Source organism: Camelus ferus, chromosome 35, assembly GCF_009834535.1.
Source record: "Camelus ferus isolate YT-003-E chromosome 35, BCGSAC_Cfer_1.0, whole genome shotgun sequence".
Taxonomy (NCBI): domain Eukaryota; kingdom Metazoa; phylum Chordata; class Mammalia; order Artiodactyla; family Camelidae; genus Camelus; species Camelus ferus.
In genome coordinates this window covers 473,604-492,823 of record NC_045730.1, presented here as the reverse complement: position 1 = coordinate 492,823, position 19,220 = coordinate 473,604, and the positions used below count along the sequence as shown (strand labels likewise).

The 19,220-nt window shown below is 50.5% G+C and overlaps 1 protein-coding gene across 2 annotated transcripts in view; it reads left to right on the top strand.

Annotated features, from left to right (window-relative positions):
* Window positions 1-19,220, top strand: part of LARP4B (La ribonucleoprotein 4B) — a 68,385-nt gene that overhangs the window by 44,950 nt on the left and 4,215 nt on the right. For both annotated transcript variants that reach the window (XM_032473739.1, XM_032473738.1), the window contains 12 exons: window positions 2,291-2,369; window positions 3,724-3,860; window positions 8,913-9,016; window positions 10,266-10,376; window positions 11,392-11,445; window positions 11,527-11,736; window positions 12,183-12,289; window positions 12,756-13,007; window positions 15,711-15,756; window positions 18,265-18,429; window positions 18,849-18,973; window positions 19,064-19,172. In XM_032473739.1, coding sequence (XP_032329630.1) covers window positions 2,291-2,369; window positions 3,724-3,860; window positions 8,913-9,016; window positions 10,266-10,376; window positions 11,392-11,445; window positions 11,527-11,736; window positions 12,183-12,289; window positions 12,756-13,007; window positions 15,711-15,756; window positions 18,265-18,429; window positions 18,849-18,973; window positions 19,064-19,172 — 1,499 coding nt within the window. The remainder of the gene's footprint in view (window positions 1-2,290; window positions 2,370-3,723; window positions 3,861-8,912; window positions 9,017-10,265; window positions 10,377-11,391; window positions 11,446-11,526; window positions 11,737-12,182; window positions 12,290-12,755; window positions 13,008-15,710; window positions 15,757-18,264; window positions 18,430-18,848; window positions 18,974-19,063; window positions 19,173-19,220) is intronic.

Below are 19,220 nucleotides of genomic sequence, written 5' to 3'. Positions count from 1 at the left end.
ATGTGCCCACGTCTTTGGTGACGGATCTGTTCAAGTCTTTTGTCCATTTTCTTGTTGGGTTTTATTATTGAGTGGAGAGTTCTTTGTGTGTTTTGATAACAAGTCTTTATCAGATATGTAATTTGCAAATACATCCCTCCAGTCTGACTTGTCTTTTATTCTCCTCTAACGGTATCTTATGTAAAGCAAAAGTTCAAAATTGTGTCCAGTTTATCAGGTTTTTTTGTTTTGTTTTGTGTCTTGTGGATCTTGCTTTTTGTGTTGTACCTAAGAAATCTTTGTTTAATCTCAGGTCTCTAAGGTTTTCTCCAGTGAGTTGTATGGTTTTAAATTTTACGTTTTTTAGGTCTGTGGTCCATTTTAAGCTAAGTTTTGTAGTGTGTGAGGTATGAAGCAAAATTCTTTTTTTTCCCCTACGTGGGCATGCCGCTCTTCCAGCCCCACATGTCAGAAAGACTCTCTTTTCTCCATTGCACTGCCTCTGTGCCTTTGTCAGAATCCTTTGAAGCATGCAGGTTTATCTCCAAGCTGTCTCTTCTCCATAGGTTGGTTTGTTTTGATGACTGTAAGTAACTCTTGGAAACAGGTGTGTGTGGTTTTGCTGGTGGTTCCGTGAGGGGAGGTAACTCCAGGCCCTGCTCCCCATCTTGCCTGGAAGCAGACGACCTCCTGTCTTGCTGTGGGAAGAGCAGTTCACACCCTGACACCTCGAGTCTCCCAGTCCTCCGTCCCCAAACCCTTCACCTGCCGTGTCAGGAACCTTCCACGTTGTTGTATCCTCTCTCATGTTCAGTGAAACCGCCCTCCACACCCGGTCTCCCCCATCAGAACTCTCCGGAGTCATCTGGACCAGCTGTCTCTGTCTGTGCATCTCCAGCCCCCTCTCCAGCCCCGTGTGGAGTGGCTGGGTGGCACGACGGCCCTGTGCCCTGTGGTTTCCTCCACTGTGTCACAGTCTGCCTGACGCTGTTTGTTTACTGTTTACTTGTTTAACTTTTGATTGCCTCCCACTGAGAGCAGAGGCTTTGCCTCACTGAGGCTGAACAAACAGCTTTGATGGTGCCTGGCACGCAGGAGACATGTATGAATACCTGAAACGTGGGGTGTGGAATGTGAATTCACATGGGTACTTAGGACAGGCCTTTCTGGATGAAGGAGTGAAATGAGATTGTGGCTTCAAGAGCCATTTCTAGTTTTCAGTCTCATCAGGTCCACTGGTTTGTTTTTGTCTTGTTTTTTTTATGCTGGTGAGGGGTGGTTTTTGTTAAAGCTCTTTATATAAAACAAACTCTCTGTCTTTATTTGTTGTGAATGCCCGTGCTTGGTCTTTGACTGTTAAAATACCAGTGTCTCTTGTTAGAAAGTTCCACATGTATTATTGTGCCGTGAAACTTACGTAGAAGTGCGCAGCTGGAAACTAACACGTCATAAATCAACTGCTCTTCAGTTTTTAAAGATTTTTTTTTTTTAAGTGTGCAAAAAACTCTTAGTCCTTAGAATTTCAGTGCTTTTCCTCTCCTAGTGCCACCTTAAAATGGGATCCTGACCTGGTGAGCAGAGTGCTGGGGAGGGCCCGGGGCCTGGCCCTGAGCTCAGCGCACCGTCCTGGAGGCCCCGGTCCACGGCAGGTGCTCCGTGTGACCCCCACATGGAAGTTACGCACATGCCATCTGACATCTTAGGAGGGCGCTCCAGAATCTAGTACCAGGTTCTGTTTCCGCTAGAGGATCTGTTCACTTAGTGTTCTCTGGTGGGGTCGCTGTACCCCAGCAGTGTCTGCCTTGTCCCTTTGCCTGCCCGGCAGTGTAAGGGCCAGTGTGTCAGGCTGTGGTGCAGACACAGCATAGCCTCACCACCGCGTGTGTTCAGGATCCCCAGCCTTGATTTTTGGGGGGCCTGTATTTATCTTTTCCCTATTTTGATTCTTTCCTTTATTGTCATTTTAGTATCTTGTGTTTTTCTAGGCTACCCGAAAATCTCTTGAGAATTGAGACAAAACGTTAAATAAGCTTATACTTATTTTGTGATAAAAAGCACCTCCTAAACTTCGCTAATAAACACCACTTCTCAGGCTGTTTTTTTGGAAACTGTGTTTTTGTGTGGGGGAGAAGGGGTTTTTTGTTTTGTTTTTGCTTGTGATTTCCTTGTAAAATAGCATTTTTTTTATTTCTCTATCTTAATTGTGCAGATGAATTAATATGTATATTGAAAACATGAGCATTGTTGTACAGAATTATCTGCTTGGTACATTTTAAGCATTTTCCCTGAGCTAATCATTGCTTCTGTGTAGGAGGAGATGAATCTCAACCAGAAAGCCAGGAAGACCCCCGGGAAGTACTTAAGAAAACATTGGAATTCTGCTTGTCCAGGTAAGGGTGGTCGTGTTTATTCTGGTACCTTGTTGTGCACTGGAACCATACACACAGACAGGGTGCTTTCCACGGGAGGAGAGGCTGTCTGTCAGCCTCTGTGTCTTACATCTGTTGATAGGGATGGAGACTGTTGACCTGCTGCCCACTGTCCACAGGTGCGTCGTGATCGTTACCTGGGTTGCTTTTGAACTTTGGGTTCCTCCCACCGCCACCCACCCTCAGGTTGTGAGCGAGGAGCCTTGGGCAGGGTCAGTCTCACAGAGACATTTTCTAGCACGCCGAAGTTCGAGGACACGTTTCCTGTATTAGTTCTCAAAGTGTGCCAAGCGCTGCACTGTGAAGCTGTTTTCTTTGTGTAGCAGTCGTATTTTTGGTTTTTCTGTTAAATAGAGCAGAATGTCTAGGGTCGCGATGCGGACCCGGGTGTGTGGGGAGGTGGGGCTGAGTGTGAGGAGACAAGCCAGGTGAGACACTCCCTGTCAGTCAGGGCGGTTCTCCGGGTGTTCCTCTGGGCCGCCTCTGCCCTCAGACTTGGCGCAGGTGTCCAGTGCGTCTGCGTGAGGGCGCGGGGAGGGGCGCTGTGCTGGGCGCCTTCCACCGCTGTGCAGCCCAGACTGGGACACCACCTCGATGGCTTGCTGATCAACTCCTGGGAGGAGGTGCTCCCGCAGGCCTGCCTGGGCTCCTGTGGCAGAGCCCACCCCTGCGAGGCTGCTGGGGCCTTCTTTTGGGGACCAGAGTTCAGCTGTGTGTGGTGCTGAGGGGTTTCTGAGCACGTGGTCCTCTTTGTGGAAACTCCCCAGGACACCTGCCCTCCTCCCTCCAGGGCTGCCAGTGGTTTAACTGGCCCCGTGGCATACGTGGTTGGCCACATGCACGGCTTTGTCACCCTGGCCGCTCCAGGGGGCTGAGAGGCCAGAGCCAGAGTCCCGGCCTCTGCAGGTGTCCAGCCTGAGCCACAGGCACTCTGGGTACCAGCCTTCCCTGGTGTTTCCGCATTATTCTTTCTTTTGTTCTCTCACTGGATTTCCTTACTTTAAAAGATTGGGTTTATATTTTTAATAAGCTACTCAAACACTTTGGGACAGAGATAAGCTATAAGCACATTTGTGAAAGATTTACCTGCTTGCTGATTGTGATTGTACAAAGTGCAGCATACTTTTACTTTTGCTCTCTCTGCCTCCCCAGATGTCTTTGAAAAAAATTGTCCCAAGGTAAGAGAGGTGGCAAATGGTAGGTGGGGTTGGAATTTAGAGAAAACTTCAAAGCAACACTGTACCACGCTCGTACCTCTTGTGAGGCTTCCTTTTAAAGAAGTTATCAATTGAGAGAGATTGTCTTCTTTCTGCAGGGAGAACCTTGCTAGTGACATGTACCTTATATCGCAGATGGACAGTGATCAGTACGTGCCAATCACCACGGTCGCTAATCTGGACCACATCAAGAAGCTTAGCACCGACATGGACTTGATTGTCGAAGTGCTGAGGTGTAAGTAGGCCGCAGCCGGCGAGGCACACGTGGCCCAGACGGCATCTTTCTTGCTGACGTGACCATCAGGTGCTCAGCCATTCGTGAGGAGATACTCGGTGGCAAGTGGAGTCTCCCCTCGCCTCCCAGGCCTTTCTGACAGTCCTGGTATCTGGTGAGGCGCATGGCGCTGGGGCACTGATGGGGCTCCATGACAGCCCTCAGGCGCATCTTAGATTGCGGCCTGTGGGGTAGAAAAGGCTAATGGAGAGGTTAGCCGCCGTGCCACTCATGAAAAATGAACAGCGGTATTCAGAGTAGAGCCGCGTGCGCTTTGATGAGCATGCCAGCTGCTGAAAGAGTTTTTCAGACTTCAGCTTCCTGCTGAAGTTCTGTTCGGGTTTGTTGCACTCTTCCTTAAAAACATCGTGTGAATTAGCTCGTTCCTTGGACGTTTGGCAACATCAAAGGAAGATTTAAACATTATATCGAGACCCACAGGGATTCAGGGAGGGTGGGTATTTAAAGTGTGACCTGCCCTGGTTTGCTTTGCAGACAGGCTTCTCGCAACCTAACCATTTTGTTATTTGTAAAAACCATTTTACTGAGGTATAGTCAGCATGTCGTGAACTGTGTGTGTTTAAAGTATACAGTTGGCTCAGTTTGGACCCACATGTATGTTGGTGAAACCCAGTTTCCTCTTGCCCCGTAACGCTGCGCCTCTCCCCTCCCACCCGGGATGGCTTCTACAGGTGTTAGTTTCATAGTAAATGTGCGCTGTGTGGGATTTTTTAAAAAATGGGATGATGTTTAATTCTTTATAAAGATGCACTTTTTATGATGGGGCCACAAGTACCAGCTGGTGGCTTCTGCCCCCACAATTCTGAGCATCTCTGAGGGGCACCCTTCGTGAGGCACGCAGTGGTGGGTGCCCGAGTTAAAGCTACCTTTCTGTGTCTCCGCCATGACTTTCCATCACTCTTACGCAGGGTGTTCATGTTCTCCCAGCTTAGCTGTGCTGCTGACAGTGAAGATTTTTTCTCACGTGCATTTGACTTAACAGCAGTAGAAAAAGATGAACGTCCTATTTTAGAACTTAGTTGGATTTTCTGTTCACATAAAAAAGTTCTCTATTTCTGTTCCTCTGTAAATGTCATAAGGCCATTAAATTAATTAAAAACACTGGCAAACATAGAAATCCATGACGTTTGAGTTCTGAAAATTGTACCCCCGTTTCTTTCCCAAGGCAGTGTTGTGCCTCCAGTGGTGCTCTGTCTCTTGGGCCTGTTGAGAGCAGGCCCTGTTGTGTGTCAGCTGAGTTTGGTTCCCATCTGACCAGCAGCTTTCTTTACTCTGTTAACAGTCTTTGGTTATTGTTAAGAATCCCAGATTTACGTATTCCTTTCAGGCCGTCCTTGTAAACTTGGCTGCCCTGCTGAGGATAATTTCTCCATTGACACTTGGTGGCTAGGAGCATGTTTGGTAACCCTGTGTAGTTGCTTAAAGGAGCCATTTCTGCCCCGGGCAGCCCTGCTCTCCCCTACTGTTTCCCACTTCCTCCTCCAGTACTGTTTTTGTGCGGGTCCTTGGTTTGGAATGTTGTTGTCTGTCCATTAATATTCAGCTGGTATTGTCTGATCGTCTGTTTTCACTTAACTTTTGGACAGAAATATATGTACGATGTAATAACCTACATGATCAGAGCAGAGTCAGCATATTACTGTATTAGTTGTAGTTCTGGAGAGGGTGAGCAGAGAGGCTTCTTAAGTTTGAATCCTATCCCCATCCCCAAAATACCTAACATAGAATCAGATGCACCACAGACAGTTGGTAATACCTTATTTTAATTTGAATATTCTCATGTCGACTGAGTTGCATAAATTACATTTTTAGACTTTTTATAATGAATACGTATATAGTGCATGTCACACTGTATCTAATTCAAGTGCTCTGTATTTATAGTTAATTTAATTGAAATTGTTAATTTAAAAGAACTCAAAAACATTTGTCATCAGGGTGTGAATGAATACACTGTGAGCTGCCACACAGTGAATGCTAGAGCGGATAAAATGAACTCGGCATGTATTTTTCAACAGGAATAAAATTTAAGGTCATCATGTTGATTAAAAGCGTGTTTCAAATTATGTACAAGGTAATACCATTTGTATAAAGTTTCAGCATGTGTAAACAGAACTGTGTTTTTGTGGATTCAGAGATAAGGGGTAGGAGCATAAACACGTGAATAGTACTGAAGCTGCTGACTCAGCGTGCATGTTCGGGGCAGCTGAGCAGGGAGAGAGACTGGCGGAGGCACGGAGCGCTTTGCCACCGCCTGGTTTTTGTATGGGTTTACAGCTTTCCTTGTTGGTGAGGTGGAGTTTACACACTTCAGATTCACATGGTGTAAGTGTACATCTGGTACATTTTGACGTGTTTGTACACTTGAGGATCTGCCACCATCAACATGATGCACATGTCCACCAACGCCCCCCAACCCACCAGTTTCCTCCTGCCCCAGGCAACTACCCTGCTTGTTCGTTTTTTGTCACTGTAGATTAGCTTGAATTTTCAGGAAAGTGTATATAAATGGAATCAGTCATGAACTGTCTGTTTTTGGGGAGTGTCTACATTCTTTCACTCGCGTGATTATTTTGTTTAGTGTCAGCAGATTGTGGCTTTTTATTGCCGAGTCATGCTCCATCGAGTAGATACAGCACAGTTGGTTTGTTCCCTGAATCGGAAGACGCTTAGGTCATGGCAGGTTTTGGCCATTACAGATGAGGTTGCCAGGAACGTCTCTTGGGTAGGTTGGTGCGAGTGGGAGGTCGGAGCAGGTGGCAGGTGTGTGCGCTTGGGAAGCTGCTGCCTGTTTCTGGAGTGCTGAGCCGTGGCCAGGGCAAGCACTCCCAGTGATTCCGCGTCAGGTTTCCCAGCGGGTGTGGGTGTGTCCGTGTGGCTTCATTTTCTCTCTCCCGGGCGCCCCCACCTTGTCCCCTCCTGTCTTTGCAGATGCCCCGTGGCAGCCCAGCTGACTACCTTGTTTCTTTCACGGAGCTTGCTTTGGGTATTGTTCCTAAGAAATCTTTGCTTAATCCCAGGCCACAAGTGATTTCTCCTAGATGTCTCTGGGTTTAGCTTTACATCTTCAGGTCTGTGATCCCCGTAAGCTCATTGTTGTGTGTGGCGGGAGGTGGGTCTGAGTCCCGACCCCTGGGGTGTGGGTGTGCGGCTGCTTCCGCCCCTTGTCGGAAAGGCTGGGCCTTCCCCACTGTGCTGCCTGCGCCGCTCTCAGTCATTTACTCCGCAGGTGGGGGCTCCTCTCCGGCTGGGGGTCGGCCTGAGTCTGCCGGGCTGTCTGACACCTGTCCTGCGGTGTCCGGGCGGCGCTGGCTTGACAGTAGGTCTTAGAGGAGGTGCAGAGTCTTCCACTTGCTTTGGCTCTCTGCATTTTGCATAAATGCTTGCATTTCCATGTGAACTTTAGAATTAACATTTCGGTTTTTCAAAAGGGCCTGTTGGTATTTCTATTGGGATTACATTGAATTAATAAATCAATTTGGAGAGAATTGACACTGTAACAATATTGAGTTTTCAATCCACTGACAGAATATATTTCCATTTACTAAGGAAAGTCTTAAAATTTTTTCCTTTGGCAATGTTTTGCAGTTTCCAATGTGCAGGTCTTTCATATCTTTCCAGATTTATAACTAAGTATTTCATATTTTGGACACAATTTTAAATATTTTTATTTCAATTTCTGATAGTTTGGTGCCAGTATGTAGCCATACAGCTTATTTTTGTGTGTTGATCTTATACGTAACCCTTTTCCAGACTCACAATTGTAGTGTTTTATGGACATTGTATCAGGCTTTCTGTATAGAGCTCAGCCTATCTGCAAATGAAAAGGTTTACCTTCCTGCACCCAGTCTGTGTGCGTGTAATCTCTATTTCTTGCATTACTACCCTGGCTGAGGCCTCCAGGTTTGTGCAGAATAGAGTGGGGGTCAGCATGCTTGCCTAACCCATCTGCTGGCATGAGTAGTGCCGGACGTTGGCATTTGGTCAGTGAGGAGGTTTGCCTTCCACTTCTTTGTTTGCTGAGTTTTTTTTATAAGGAATACAAGTTGGATTTTGTCGGATGCTTCTGTGTCTATGTGGTAATTGTGTTTTTGTTTGTTTTCTAAGTCCATTAATATGGTGAATTACGTTGTTTAATTTTCCTTGGAAACCAGCCTTATTTACTGAGAAAAATCCACTTGTCATTATATAGTCCCATTTTTATGCTTTGTTGGATTCAGTTTGGCAAAATTTGATAAGAATTTTTTATTAATCTTCCTGAGGGATATTGGTCTGTAGTTTTCTTGTTTTGTGATGTCTTTGCTTAGTCTGGGTGTAGAAATGCTGGCTTTGTAGGTTGAGTTGGAAAGTACTCTAAAGTGTTTTGGAAGAGTTTGTAGAATTGGTGTTTTTTTGGTTTTGTTTGTTTTCTTGAATGTTTGATAGGATTGTGTAGAAAATGTTCTTTTTTTCTAAAGTACACTTTGGTACGCTCTGTGTGCTTTAAGGACTGTTTCTGTTTCATGCAAGTTGTCTGATTTACTAGCAGGAGCTTTTCCATAATGTTCCCTCGTTACCCCCTTGATAGCAGTAGAACCAGAGTGAAGTTATGTCTTCCTTTCTGGAGCTGGTAACGCATGTCGTCGTGGTGGTGAATGGCCCTGAGCTCTGATAGTGACCTTGATGTGCTGTGACCTGACTCTGCATGGGATACAAGTTTATAGAGTGACACCAAAAGGCAAAACCTGACCGAAAGGAGATCAGTAAAAGCTGGTGAGGCCTGAGTTAGGCCTGACTGGTGCTGGCGGTGTTGACCCGTTACAAAGGTGCAAAACCTTTTGATAGTTTGTGTTGAACTGTCAGGACTTCTCGTGTTTACCTGTCGCACAGCTTTCTTCAGCGCAGTTAGTAATACAGTCTAGCACGTCCCCCCGGGGTATCTGTGTGGTCGTAATGAAATACAGATGGTTGATTTGTTTTAATTTTGTGCACCATCCTTTTCCCTTCTCTGCACAGCTTTACCTTTAGTCCAAGTGGACGAGAAGGGAGAAAAAGTGAGGCCAAACCAGAACCGCTGCATAGTCATCCTGCGCGAGGTCTCTGAGTCCACCCCCGTAGAGGTAAGTCGTTTCTGCTCCGAAGGGTACTTGCACTTCTCTGTGTGGCTTTTCTGCTTGCTTCTGTGGGTTTTGGAGGGCGTATTTTAAAGAATAAATAGGTACAGTAACACTTTTCCCCAGGATTTACACACTCAGAGTGAGAGTGGTTCTCAAACTTTCTGGTCTTGGGACTTCCAGTACACACTTGACATTAAAAAAAACAGTTTATGGTAACTTCCATTTTTAGAAATTAAAAGGAGAAAGGCTTAAATATTTATTCATTTTAAAATAAGAATAATAAACCCACAAGTTGAGACAAAACATATTTTTACGCTAAATAATTTTTTGGAACAAACGCTTTTTTGAGGAGAGGGCCGCCACGGGCGCCAGTGTGCATGTGCTGGTTCGAGCCAATGTGCGGCCTCAGCGCCTTTCTGGGGCCAATTTGAACAATGATTTTTTCTCATTATGCATCATATCTTTGTTTCTTTGTGTGCCTGGTAGATTTTGAATGCATGCTGGGCACTTTGGAGTTCACTTTATACTGAGTGGTGGTGTTTTCCTGGGCTCTGTGTTGAGGTTCAGTCAGTGGCGGGGGAGCAGAGCAGAGCAGATGCACCGGACACTTCCCGGCGGAGGCTGGTGGGAGGGACAGTCATGCATCCCAGAGAGCTCAGGGGTCCCTCTCGTCGGGTGGCTATTTCCTGCACGCTGGGTCCTGGGGTGCCCCTGAACTTGTAGCTTTGGGCTGGCCTGCGTTCACTCTCCTGGCATCATGGCCTGGGAACCCCAGGCCCTCATTGGGCACTCGGGCTCACTTACACCTGTCCCCCAGGGATTGTGCTCCTGTGTGGCCTCAGAAACCATTCTCTCTTATATTGTGTCTTTGTTTCCTGTGGGAGGGTAAGTTTGGTCCATCTTAGCTGGAACCGAAAGCCCAGCCAATTTTTGAGTTTCTTGAATTACCTTCCTCCCCTCCTCTCCCAGTTGTGTGGTTATAGGCCTACTGGTAATATAAAATGGTATTTTCACGGTAATTGAGTCTGTGGCACATTGGAGGTCGGTAGGTTGTGAGCTTGTTTCCTGTGGCAGTGGGATCCTCACTCTGGAAGCCACACTGAACGCCTAGCCACTTTGGGAGGGTTCTACACATCGGTGTGTTTGGCTTGTCTTCTAAGTATCTGTCATTCAGGGTGTGTCATTTCTGTTTGGGGAGGACAAATGGCGGCACAGCTGGGAATTTAATTAACTTCCGACCTCTTTCCTGTAGGAAGTAGAAGCACTATTTAAAGGAGACAACTTACCGAAGTTCATAAACTGTGAATTCGCCTATAACGATAATTGGTTTATTACATTTGAGACAGAGGCAGACGCACAACAGGTGAGCTCGCTGCCCCTCCCCCCACCCCACCCCACCCCACCCCATGGAGCACACTAGCCGCTGGTACACGGTGGGCCTCTGCGCCTGCGGGCCACTCTCGTGCCACGGTGCTGGGTTTGAACGTAAGTGCAGAGCAAGCCAGAGCAGGTGTGTGTGCAGACAGTTCTGTAGCAACGTGAAGAGTGCAGGCATGACTTCCTAAGGACGGGGGAGGCTGACAGCGCAGGGAAACTGGTTCTGCCCTTTCACCTGTGCAGGAAAGTGTTGGGGCTTTGAACCTAACCCTGACGCTGCAGGGCAGTGTCGCACTGCAACGTCCTTGAAAAAGCGTCGAGAGGCTCTCTGTGGGAGACAAGGAGTTCAGGGGGTTCCCTTCCCGTAAAGGAAGACTCTTCCTTAGGGAGACATGCGCCCATGTAGGGAGTGCCCTGTATGTGGTACCAGGTGTTGTCAGCGAGACTGCTGGGGCTCGGGCAGAGAAGCCAGGGTCTGAAGGCTGGGTTTTAACTGGGTGAAGGGAAGAGGGCCTCACAGGAACAGAGAGGTGGGAGAGGGGAGAGCCTGTCTGGAGCAGCACGAGCCCTCCTTCCCACGTGGGGCGGCTCAGAGCCCTCGGGGTCGTGGGGGACATGTGGAGAAGGAGGAGGTTCGTAAATAATGACTTGAACACTGTGATCTTCACTCTTTCTTTCCCAGCCTGTGTAATTCCAGGTGCACGTTGGGGTCATTGTTTCCCTGGGTGAGGATTCTTAGCCTGTGATCTGTGGGATGCTGTTGTGGTTTCTGTTAATGCTTAGAAAGTTATGTACAGATATTGTTCATGAGAATTTTTGACAGTTCTGTAGCCTCTATCAGGTTCTTTTAAGGAGTGTGACCCAAAAAGGTCAAGGGACACTGTTCTTGGTCGTGTCCACCATGTGTTAAGTACACAGCTCCTTACTCGAGGCACTGAGTTGTCAGTTCGTCTTATTTGTAAGATTAACACGTTGGTATCACGGATGATTCTTGCCCTCAGGCGTACAAATATCTGCGAGAAGAAGTCAAAACTTTTCAAGGAAAACCAATTAAGGTAAGCAGGACCTTTGGTTATACTTTGTTTGCAAATTAGTGTTCTTTAGTATTCTCACAGAAGCTTACTGTTTTCACACAGGCACGGATAAAAGCAAAGGCAATAGCTATAAACACGTTTTTGCCAAAGAACGGCTTCCGGCCCCTGGACGTGAGCCTCTACACGCAGCAGCGCTACGCGGCCTCGTTCTACTTGCCTCCGGTCTACAGCGCCCAGCAGCACTTCCCTCTCTACAGCCTGGTCGCCCCCCAGGCCTGGTCAGCCACACACAGCTATCTCGACCCGCCCCTGGTGAGTCCGGCTTCACGTGGGGCTCAGGCAGGGACACCTGCCCCAGCGCAGCAGCCCTCATGGTCGGTTTATTGGGAGGCACGGGGGCTGGCTGCACACACTGAATGCATTTTGTGTGATGTGGTCCAGCCCTTTGCCCAGGTTGCCTCCCTCCTGTCTGGCGTTCCCTAAGCTGCGTAGTCCCTCGTACAACGCAGAATGTGACTCCACGTTCCAGGAGAGCTGGGGCACTTCCGAGCATGAGGAGTGCAAGGGGATGCATCTGAGAAGGGTTTTGCAGTGGGCTCTTAGCAGTGCAGCCGAGGAGAAGACACTCCAGCGGGCCTCACCCTGCTGCGCCTTTCTCGGCGTGGATGTTCCTTGCAGAACGTGGAACAGAAGTGACCCAGGTTGCCACAAGGTGCAGCACTAACCAACTGAAATCTCTTTGTTCTTAATGAACCTAGGTAACTCCATTTCCAAATGCTGGATTTATAAATGGGTTCACATCTCCCACCTTCAAACCTGCAGCGTCTCCTCTGGCCTCCCTCAGACAGTACCCTCCAAGAAGCAGGCAAGTAATACGAGGTCACTGCCATATTGTGTACTTTCAGAGCAGAGCAGAAACACGACACGTGGAAAACCTTGGCAGTCCTCACCACGTGCTCGAGTCCCCCTGACACTCGCTGATGATAGATTTGACTAGCGTTAATGTCCGTCAGACATGAAACACCCAGAAGTGTGGGATCACGCTGTCTGAGGATTAGACCCTCAAATGTGTGCTGTGGTGCCTGCGGGAAGGACAGGCTCACTGGAGACAAAGGCTTCTGGGGACCTGGACCACAGCCAAGCAGAGCATTGATGTTGTGTTCAGATTGGCATTATCAGACATACTACTAGTTAACAATGCTAAATAACGCTTCCTGTGTTTTTTTCTAAATAGAAAGAACACTTTTGCCTAGGCGTTTGCGTATTAGCATGCTCATTTTGTGACGCTGTGACCGTTCTAGAGCTGTGCTGCATAAACACTTTATTTATAGGAACCCCAGTAAGTCTCATCCGCGCCATGCCATCCCCAGTGCAGAGAGGGGGCCTGGGCTTCTGGAAAGTCCTTCCATGTTTACCTTTACTGCGGATCAGCTGATTAATGGTGTCCGGAGCCCGCAGACGAGGCCGGCAGGTCAGCCTCGAGCACGGGCACAGAACCCTCCAACCTTCGCCAAGAGAGACGCAGGGCCGGGGCGCGTGGAGCCGAGCAGTCTGGAGCCCTCCCCTGGCTTAGGTAGAGGAAGGTGAGTGCTTAGTCTTTGCTGGGCAGGCACCTGGTGTTTTATAAACTGTTTGTAGTTTCAGGTTCCATTCATTTAGGTGTGTTCTGCAATCATTATTTTCAAATCCATCACAGAAAATCACATTGAAGGCTGTAGCCACCAGAGGTTTTGTGTGATTACTCAGAGGGTAACTTTCAGAGCAGGGACTTGCTGGTTCCCTCTTTTTGGTGATAGGACAGCGTCCTGTGAGGACTGGGGGTGGGCTGAATCGTGTTAGTTCCCAGTCGTCCTTTGTGGAGAATTGATCAGACTCTGTGTTCTGTGAGCCTGTGGTTGCCCCGCCTCACTCCTCCTCCCACTGCAGAGTCATACGGCAGTCAGGCAGTGAGTTGTGTGGGCGGGCAGACCAGCGTTTAAATTCATATTGAGCTTACTTATAAACAAGAGCTGTTCCAGTTACGTGGTGCCGCTGGCCACATTTAGGGGAGGTCTCGCCTGCCCCTCCACGGTTCTGGCAGGTCCTGCACAGCCTGCCCCTTGTGCCCTCTCCCCGCTCACTTCCATGGGTGCCACTCCCTGTCTCGCCCTCTGCCACTCACCCTTCATCAGGGGACAAGATGGGAACGGGGAGGGGTGCAAGGGTTCATCAGTGATGTCCGGCACGGTCTTGACAGGTGGAGGCTGGCTTTATGCATTTCCTTCCCTCAGTGGTTAATTCCAAACGGGCTGCCAGGAAGGACTTGCCCTCTGACCCAGAGCCACAACCAGCACGTGTTCAACCTGCCTAAGGTTTTTTACCCACTTGGAAAACTTTAGGGACAATTTCTTCACATGTTCTGTACAGAGCAGACGGGACCATGTCTGACACGCAGGAGCCCCTCCGTCAGGCACCGACTGGTGTGTGCCCAGGGCAGTGTGGACGTCCCATTCGCCATGGCCGGGTGGAGTTGGCGTGGCTGGGGCTGCGTAGCATCAGGAAGTTGGACATGAAGTTGGCTGGACAGGCATTGGAGGGCTGAGGGGCAGAGGGGACACCGAGGAAGTGCAGACGCAGCGACCTCAGGAAGCAGCTGCTGCCGGGGAAACGGTGTGGGTTGTTAGACTGAGGGGCCTGGAGCAGGGCCTGCGGAGCTGAGGCTAGGCCCTCAGAAAGGTGGTTCCCCGGGCGCAGTCAGGGCTGGTTGGAGATGGTGCGGGAACAGTGCCACCAGGAAGACCCATTCCCGGGCCTCGCCGTCTTCCTCGGCGTGGAGCAGGGCCCTCAGGTGCAGAGCCTCTGCCCAGCGTCTCCACAGTGGGAGCAGGCCTGCTCTGTCCACGCATCTCAGGCGGTCCTGCCACCAATTCCGGCTTCAGACCACAGCAAGATGCATGCGACCCCCCTCCAGTGGGGGGTCGAGCTCCCCCCAAAGAGTCTACCCCAGGACTTCATCCACCACCAGCCAGACATCAGGAAGGGGGAATGGTCAGCTGAGGTGCCCTGGGACATGAAGCCGGCGGGAAGGGGCTGGTCAGGACGCCCTCATGGTCCTTGTTTCCAGACCAGGCCTCGGGCTCTTCAGGGCTTTTCCGGTGGAGTGTCTTTCAGACGCAGAGGGACTACCCCAAGGCCACAGATGTGGACGAGGGCAGGGGGGCAGCCCAGGCCGAGACATGCTGCTTCTGTCATGGTTGGGGTGGGGGTCTCACAGTCACGCCCATCTTTGTGACTTTGTGCCCGGGCACCACGGGCAGAATGTTCCTCAGTCCTGCGGCGTCTTGTGGGCAGGCATGTAGTCTCTGTCTGCTGGGAGCCCCTTGAAAGCCGGGGGCTATTTCTGGACTAGTTTCTACAGGATGGCGTGGCTTTGGGCCAGAGTCCTGGAGGCCTGCACTGTGCTTCCCCTAGCGGGGCGGCCAGGCTGTCCCTGCTCAGCACAGGGGTCACCCTCTGACACCTTAGGCCGTCTTGGGCAAGGCTGCTGGGAGGTTCTCTGAGAAACAAAGGAGTTAGTCGAGATTATTTCTAAATTTCTTTTTAGTTTATGTAATACGGCCCTTAGGGAGCCTTTGCTTTCAGTGAAATGACAATGGATAAGGAAGTAAAAGTAAAATTATGAGCTGGAATTAGTATGTGGCTTGTCAGGCCGTGGAAGCCCGGGCACCACCCACTAGGTGTTCGTTGCTGTGGTTTTGGCTGTGGCGTGTGGAACGGTTCTGCTGCCTGCTGGTGTGACTCTTCAACCTGGGAGCCCAGAACGGGGTGTAAGGATGGCAGACAGGTGTAGAAAGCACAGGGGCTCCGCGACCTGCGTGGTTGGTTCAGCCAGCGAAGGCTGTTGGCCCAGAGCATGAAGGCCGCGGCAGTGAGCGCCCGCGGCTGCTTGGGGTCTTGGTGATGATCACGCAGATGGGCGTTCATCACTGCTCTTTAATGGTTCATCTTTGTAGCTCAGGATCAGATCTTACACGTCTTCTGCAACTGAACAGATACTCAAGTATTTACACGCTAACAGGTGTTCCGAATAGGAAAATCCTTTCAGTGTGTGTTTTATTTACCTTGCTAGACCTCAGGTTTAGCCCTTTACTGTAAGATGTCTGTTTTGCTTACACTCGTTAGGGTTGGGAATTTAGAATCAGAAGTCATCTGTGTAAAGACTGAATATACGTGCACTACCTATGTGCTCAGTGAAATATGTTTCAAGGGGAAAAATCTTAACAGTCCTGTGCTTTCCTCTTCCCTAGGAAAAACTCCTTTGGCTTCCGGAAGAAGAGAGAGGAGAAGTTCACAGTGAGTACATCGTGCTGTGCTCGGGACACTGAGCCTGGTTTACACTGAACAGACTTGAAGTGCAATTCAGTCAATTAAGGCACGAGAAGGAGCTTTTCAAAAGTGGTTTCCTCGTAATACGATGTCTGCCAGATGATAATGGACGGTTTTGATGCTCTGAAGAGAAGGCAGTGGTGGCTGGTTTCCTGGGGAGCCCCCGGTGCCCGCGTGTCCTGTGCAGGTCACAGGCGCAGCCAGGGCACGGTGTGCACACAGTGGGGTCCTTCCGCAGGTGTCTAGCTGGGTTCTTTCTGTGTGGCAACCAGGTTGCCTACTTTGAAATCCCTGGAGTTACGAGTTTGGACACACAGAACAGACTTCCCCCCCGTAGGAATTAGCTCATCAGTATTTTTGATTCACAGTAGCTTACTCTGTCCCCACCATGTAGGGAGCATAGTTGCCTCCTGCCATAACTCACGGTCGTGACAGACCCGAAATGAGTGATGATTTATGCAGGTGGTGGGTACCTGAGGCGTGGGCGTGTCTGCTGGGGGTAGTTGAACGGCCCCTTCCGTGGGGGACACTCTGCAGGGTTCTGTGGGGCAGGTGCATGTGTCCCCACATGGCCAGGCGGGGTGCATGAATTTGGACGCTGGGTGTAGAGGGCAGGGAAGGACCTTGGGGAGATTCTTGGTCTCACCCCGAGCCACTGAGCATGTGCCTTCTCCTCACAGAAGGTACCAGGTATTTGCCTGGAGCTTGGAAAGGGCAAACTGGTAGAAAATGAACACCCCTAATTCTATCACATTGGTCAGTTCAGGCCAGTTTTCGGTGAACCCTTTGGTAAGGCGGTTCATGTCTTGGTTCTCGTTGGGCCCAGTGAATTCCTGTAACATTTGGATGAACAAGTCTGTCTGATGTCTCCTCAGACACTCGTTACCTTTTAGTCACTACATCACCTTCACAGGTGACACATTTTTCCATTGCCATTTCCATTTCATTCTGTTTTGCATCCCATTCCCATGTTTGGACCTGGAGCCACTTAGAAGCCCAGCACGTGGCGCGGGTGTGTGTGTTCAAGAGCGGGCCTCTCGTTGTGCTGGGTGGTCTGAGGGCCTGAGAAACCAGCGGTGGTCCCAGACGCGAGAGCGGGAGGCCTTGCCCCGCCCGCGGCGCCAGGGGCAGCGCTGTGTCTCTCCTAACGCTGTTGAGGCCCTGAAGGTGCCGCACACACCTCCTTCGTTCCTGGAAGTTGAGGCTTAGTGAATGTTTTCCAAGTCTTTTTTCCTAGAAATGTGTATTTTCTAAAAAGCTGAGTTCACCTCAGAAACATGCAGATGTTTAAAATAAAGCCTCTAAAAATTGCTCTGAGCCGGTGGGGTCTGAGCACAAGCTTGCCGAACCTCAGAGGGTGCAGCGGCCTCGTTCCGAGGGCTCGTGCCTGCCTGAGTCGGGCTGCCGCGGGCCCCAGGGGCACTGAGGAGATGCAGGCAGGGGGCCCAGAAGGCAGGGCTTCGTCAGCTTGGGTCCGCTTTCACCCTCACCTGCTCTCCCCTGAGTGCGAACAGATTCTTCTCCAGATTCTCCTTCTGCGGGGATGGTCTTCCTGTTGGTGTAAGTTTCTGGGACAGGTTGGCCCTTTCAGGCTCCGTGGGCCCGTGAGAGCCCAAGGGGCCCACGGCCCACCACTCACCGCGAACTCCCCTGCTCTACTGAATACAGACGCGGTTCCCTGTCTGCTCCTTGTCCCTTTCAGCCAAGGAGCGGGGTGCTTACAGAACAGCATCCAGCAGGATGACTAACAGTGTTTCAGTAAAAATACGTCACTGCCTTTCTCCTGAGATCTTGGGCTTATAAATCATGCTCAGATATCACTGTGCTGAGTCACTGTCTTGCAGTCAGGGGACGTGATGAGACTCTTGGCAAATACCATGCTTTTACTTACTGATTAAAATACAGGGCATTTCAGTAAGTTAATTTTCAGGTAACTGAAGCCCCTTCCCTTTTTCTGTTAAACTGTTTCTTTTAAAGGAAATCTCTCTCTAACATTTCTTACATAAGTTGCAGGGAGCTGAGAGAGAGTGGCCTCTGTTTTTCTTTTACTGTTTCCTTTGTGACTTAGATTCCAGACTCTGCTGTAGTAACACGGAACTTGTCAGGAGTGAGGAAGGTGAAGGCTGCACTCGGGCTCTTCTGCGTCTGGCACTTTGCTGTGTCCTGCTGGTCTGTGTCGGCTGCCAGAGGGTCTTGGTGGCCGTACAGATGCGGCTCTTAACCCCCATCTCTGACCGTGGCTGCAGCAGCCCTGAGGTTTCATCTTCTCAGCTCTGCCCTTGAAGAGCTCTTGCCTAACAGACGAGCTCTGGTCAGGTGACCAGGGCTTGGCATGGTTGGACTAGCTGTCCATTTGGCAGGCAGGTGTGGACTCCAGGAGACTGGGGACCAAGCGTGGGCCTCTCACCTGCTGTGTTTCTCAGCACCTTCCTGCCCGTCCACCCCAGGCAACTTCACGGTGTTCTTCTCTTTCAGAGGAGTCAGACTCAGTCTCCAACACCACCCAGGCCTCCGTCCCCTAGCTTTGAATTAGGGCTGTCCAGCTTCCCCCCGCTGCCCGGGGCAGCAGGGCATCTGAAGACAGAGGATTTGTTTGAGAACAGGCTGTCTGGATTGCTCACGGGATCGTCCAAAGAAAGGGTAAGACCCAGCTCCCACCCTCCGCTCGCTGACACCTGCCCAGCACCTATGTGGGCTCTCTGCTCACCTGCTCGCTTCCACATGCACAGGAAGCTCGTTATATGCCGGGCTGTGCTGGGCACTTTGCTGTCAGGGTGAGCTGAGGATTTCTGATGCCTGGTCAGTGGGGAGGAGGGCTGCAGCTGGTGGTGCTGGACCACAGAAGAGGGCCTGGGACGAGATGCGTCGATGGCTGCAAGAGGACGGAGGCGGCTGTGGCCTGGCTGTGTTTCCAGCTCTGGTCTGGGCCAAGCCCACCTGTCCTCAGGGCAGGACGACACCTGGGCTCCCAGCACCGACAGCCACCTATTTATCATTACGACTGAGATCTCACAGACGCTTGTCTACTGGTTGTAAGCTGTTTTTCCGATGGTTTTCAGAGCCTAAACGCAGATGCCAGCACGAACACTCCTCCCGCGGTGGTCCCCCGAGAGCCCTCGTTGCCGGCCCCCTGCGCCACCCCTGCCACCTTCGAGCGCGCCCCCTCCCCCACCCGCCCGCCTGAGTAAGTGCCACCCTGTCCCCATCCCCATGGTCCCCACTGGGCTGCCCGTGGGCGGGGCACTCATGGGCCTGTGGGGTGGCACTTTTGCAGGGATCCCAAAGTGGCGGAGAAGCAGAGGGACACCCCGAATGTGGACAGACTTCCTCCTGCCCTGAGTACAACCTCCAGCAAATCGGTGCAGGTGAACGGCGCTGCCACGGTAGGTGCCCCGCTGGGTGCTGTGCTCTGTCCAGGGCGCCCTGTGGGG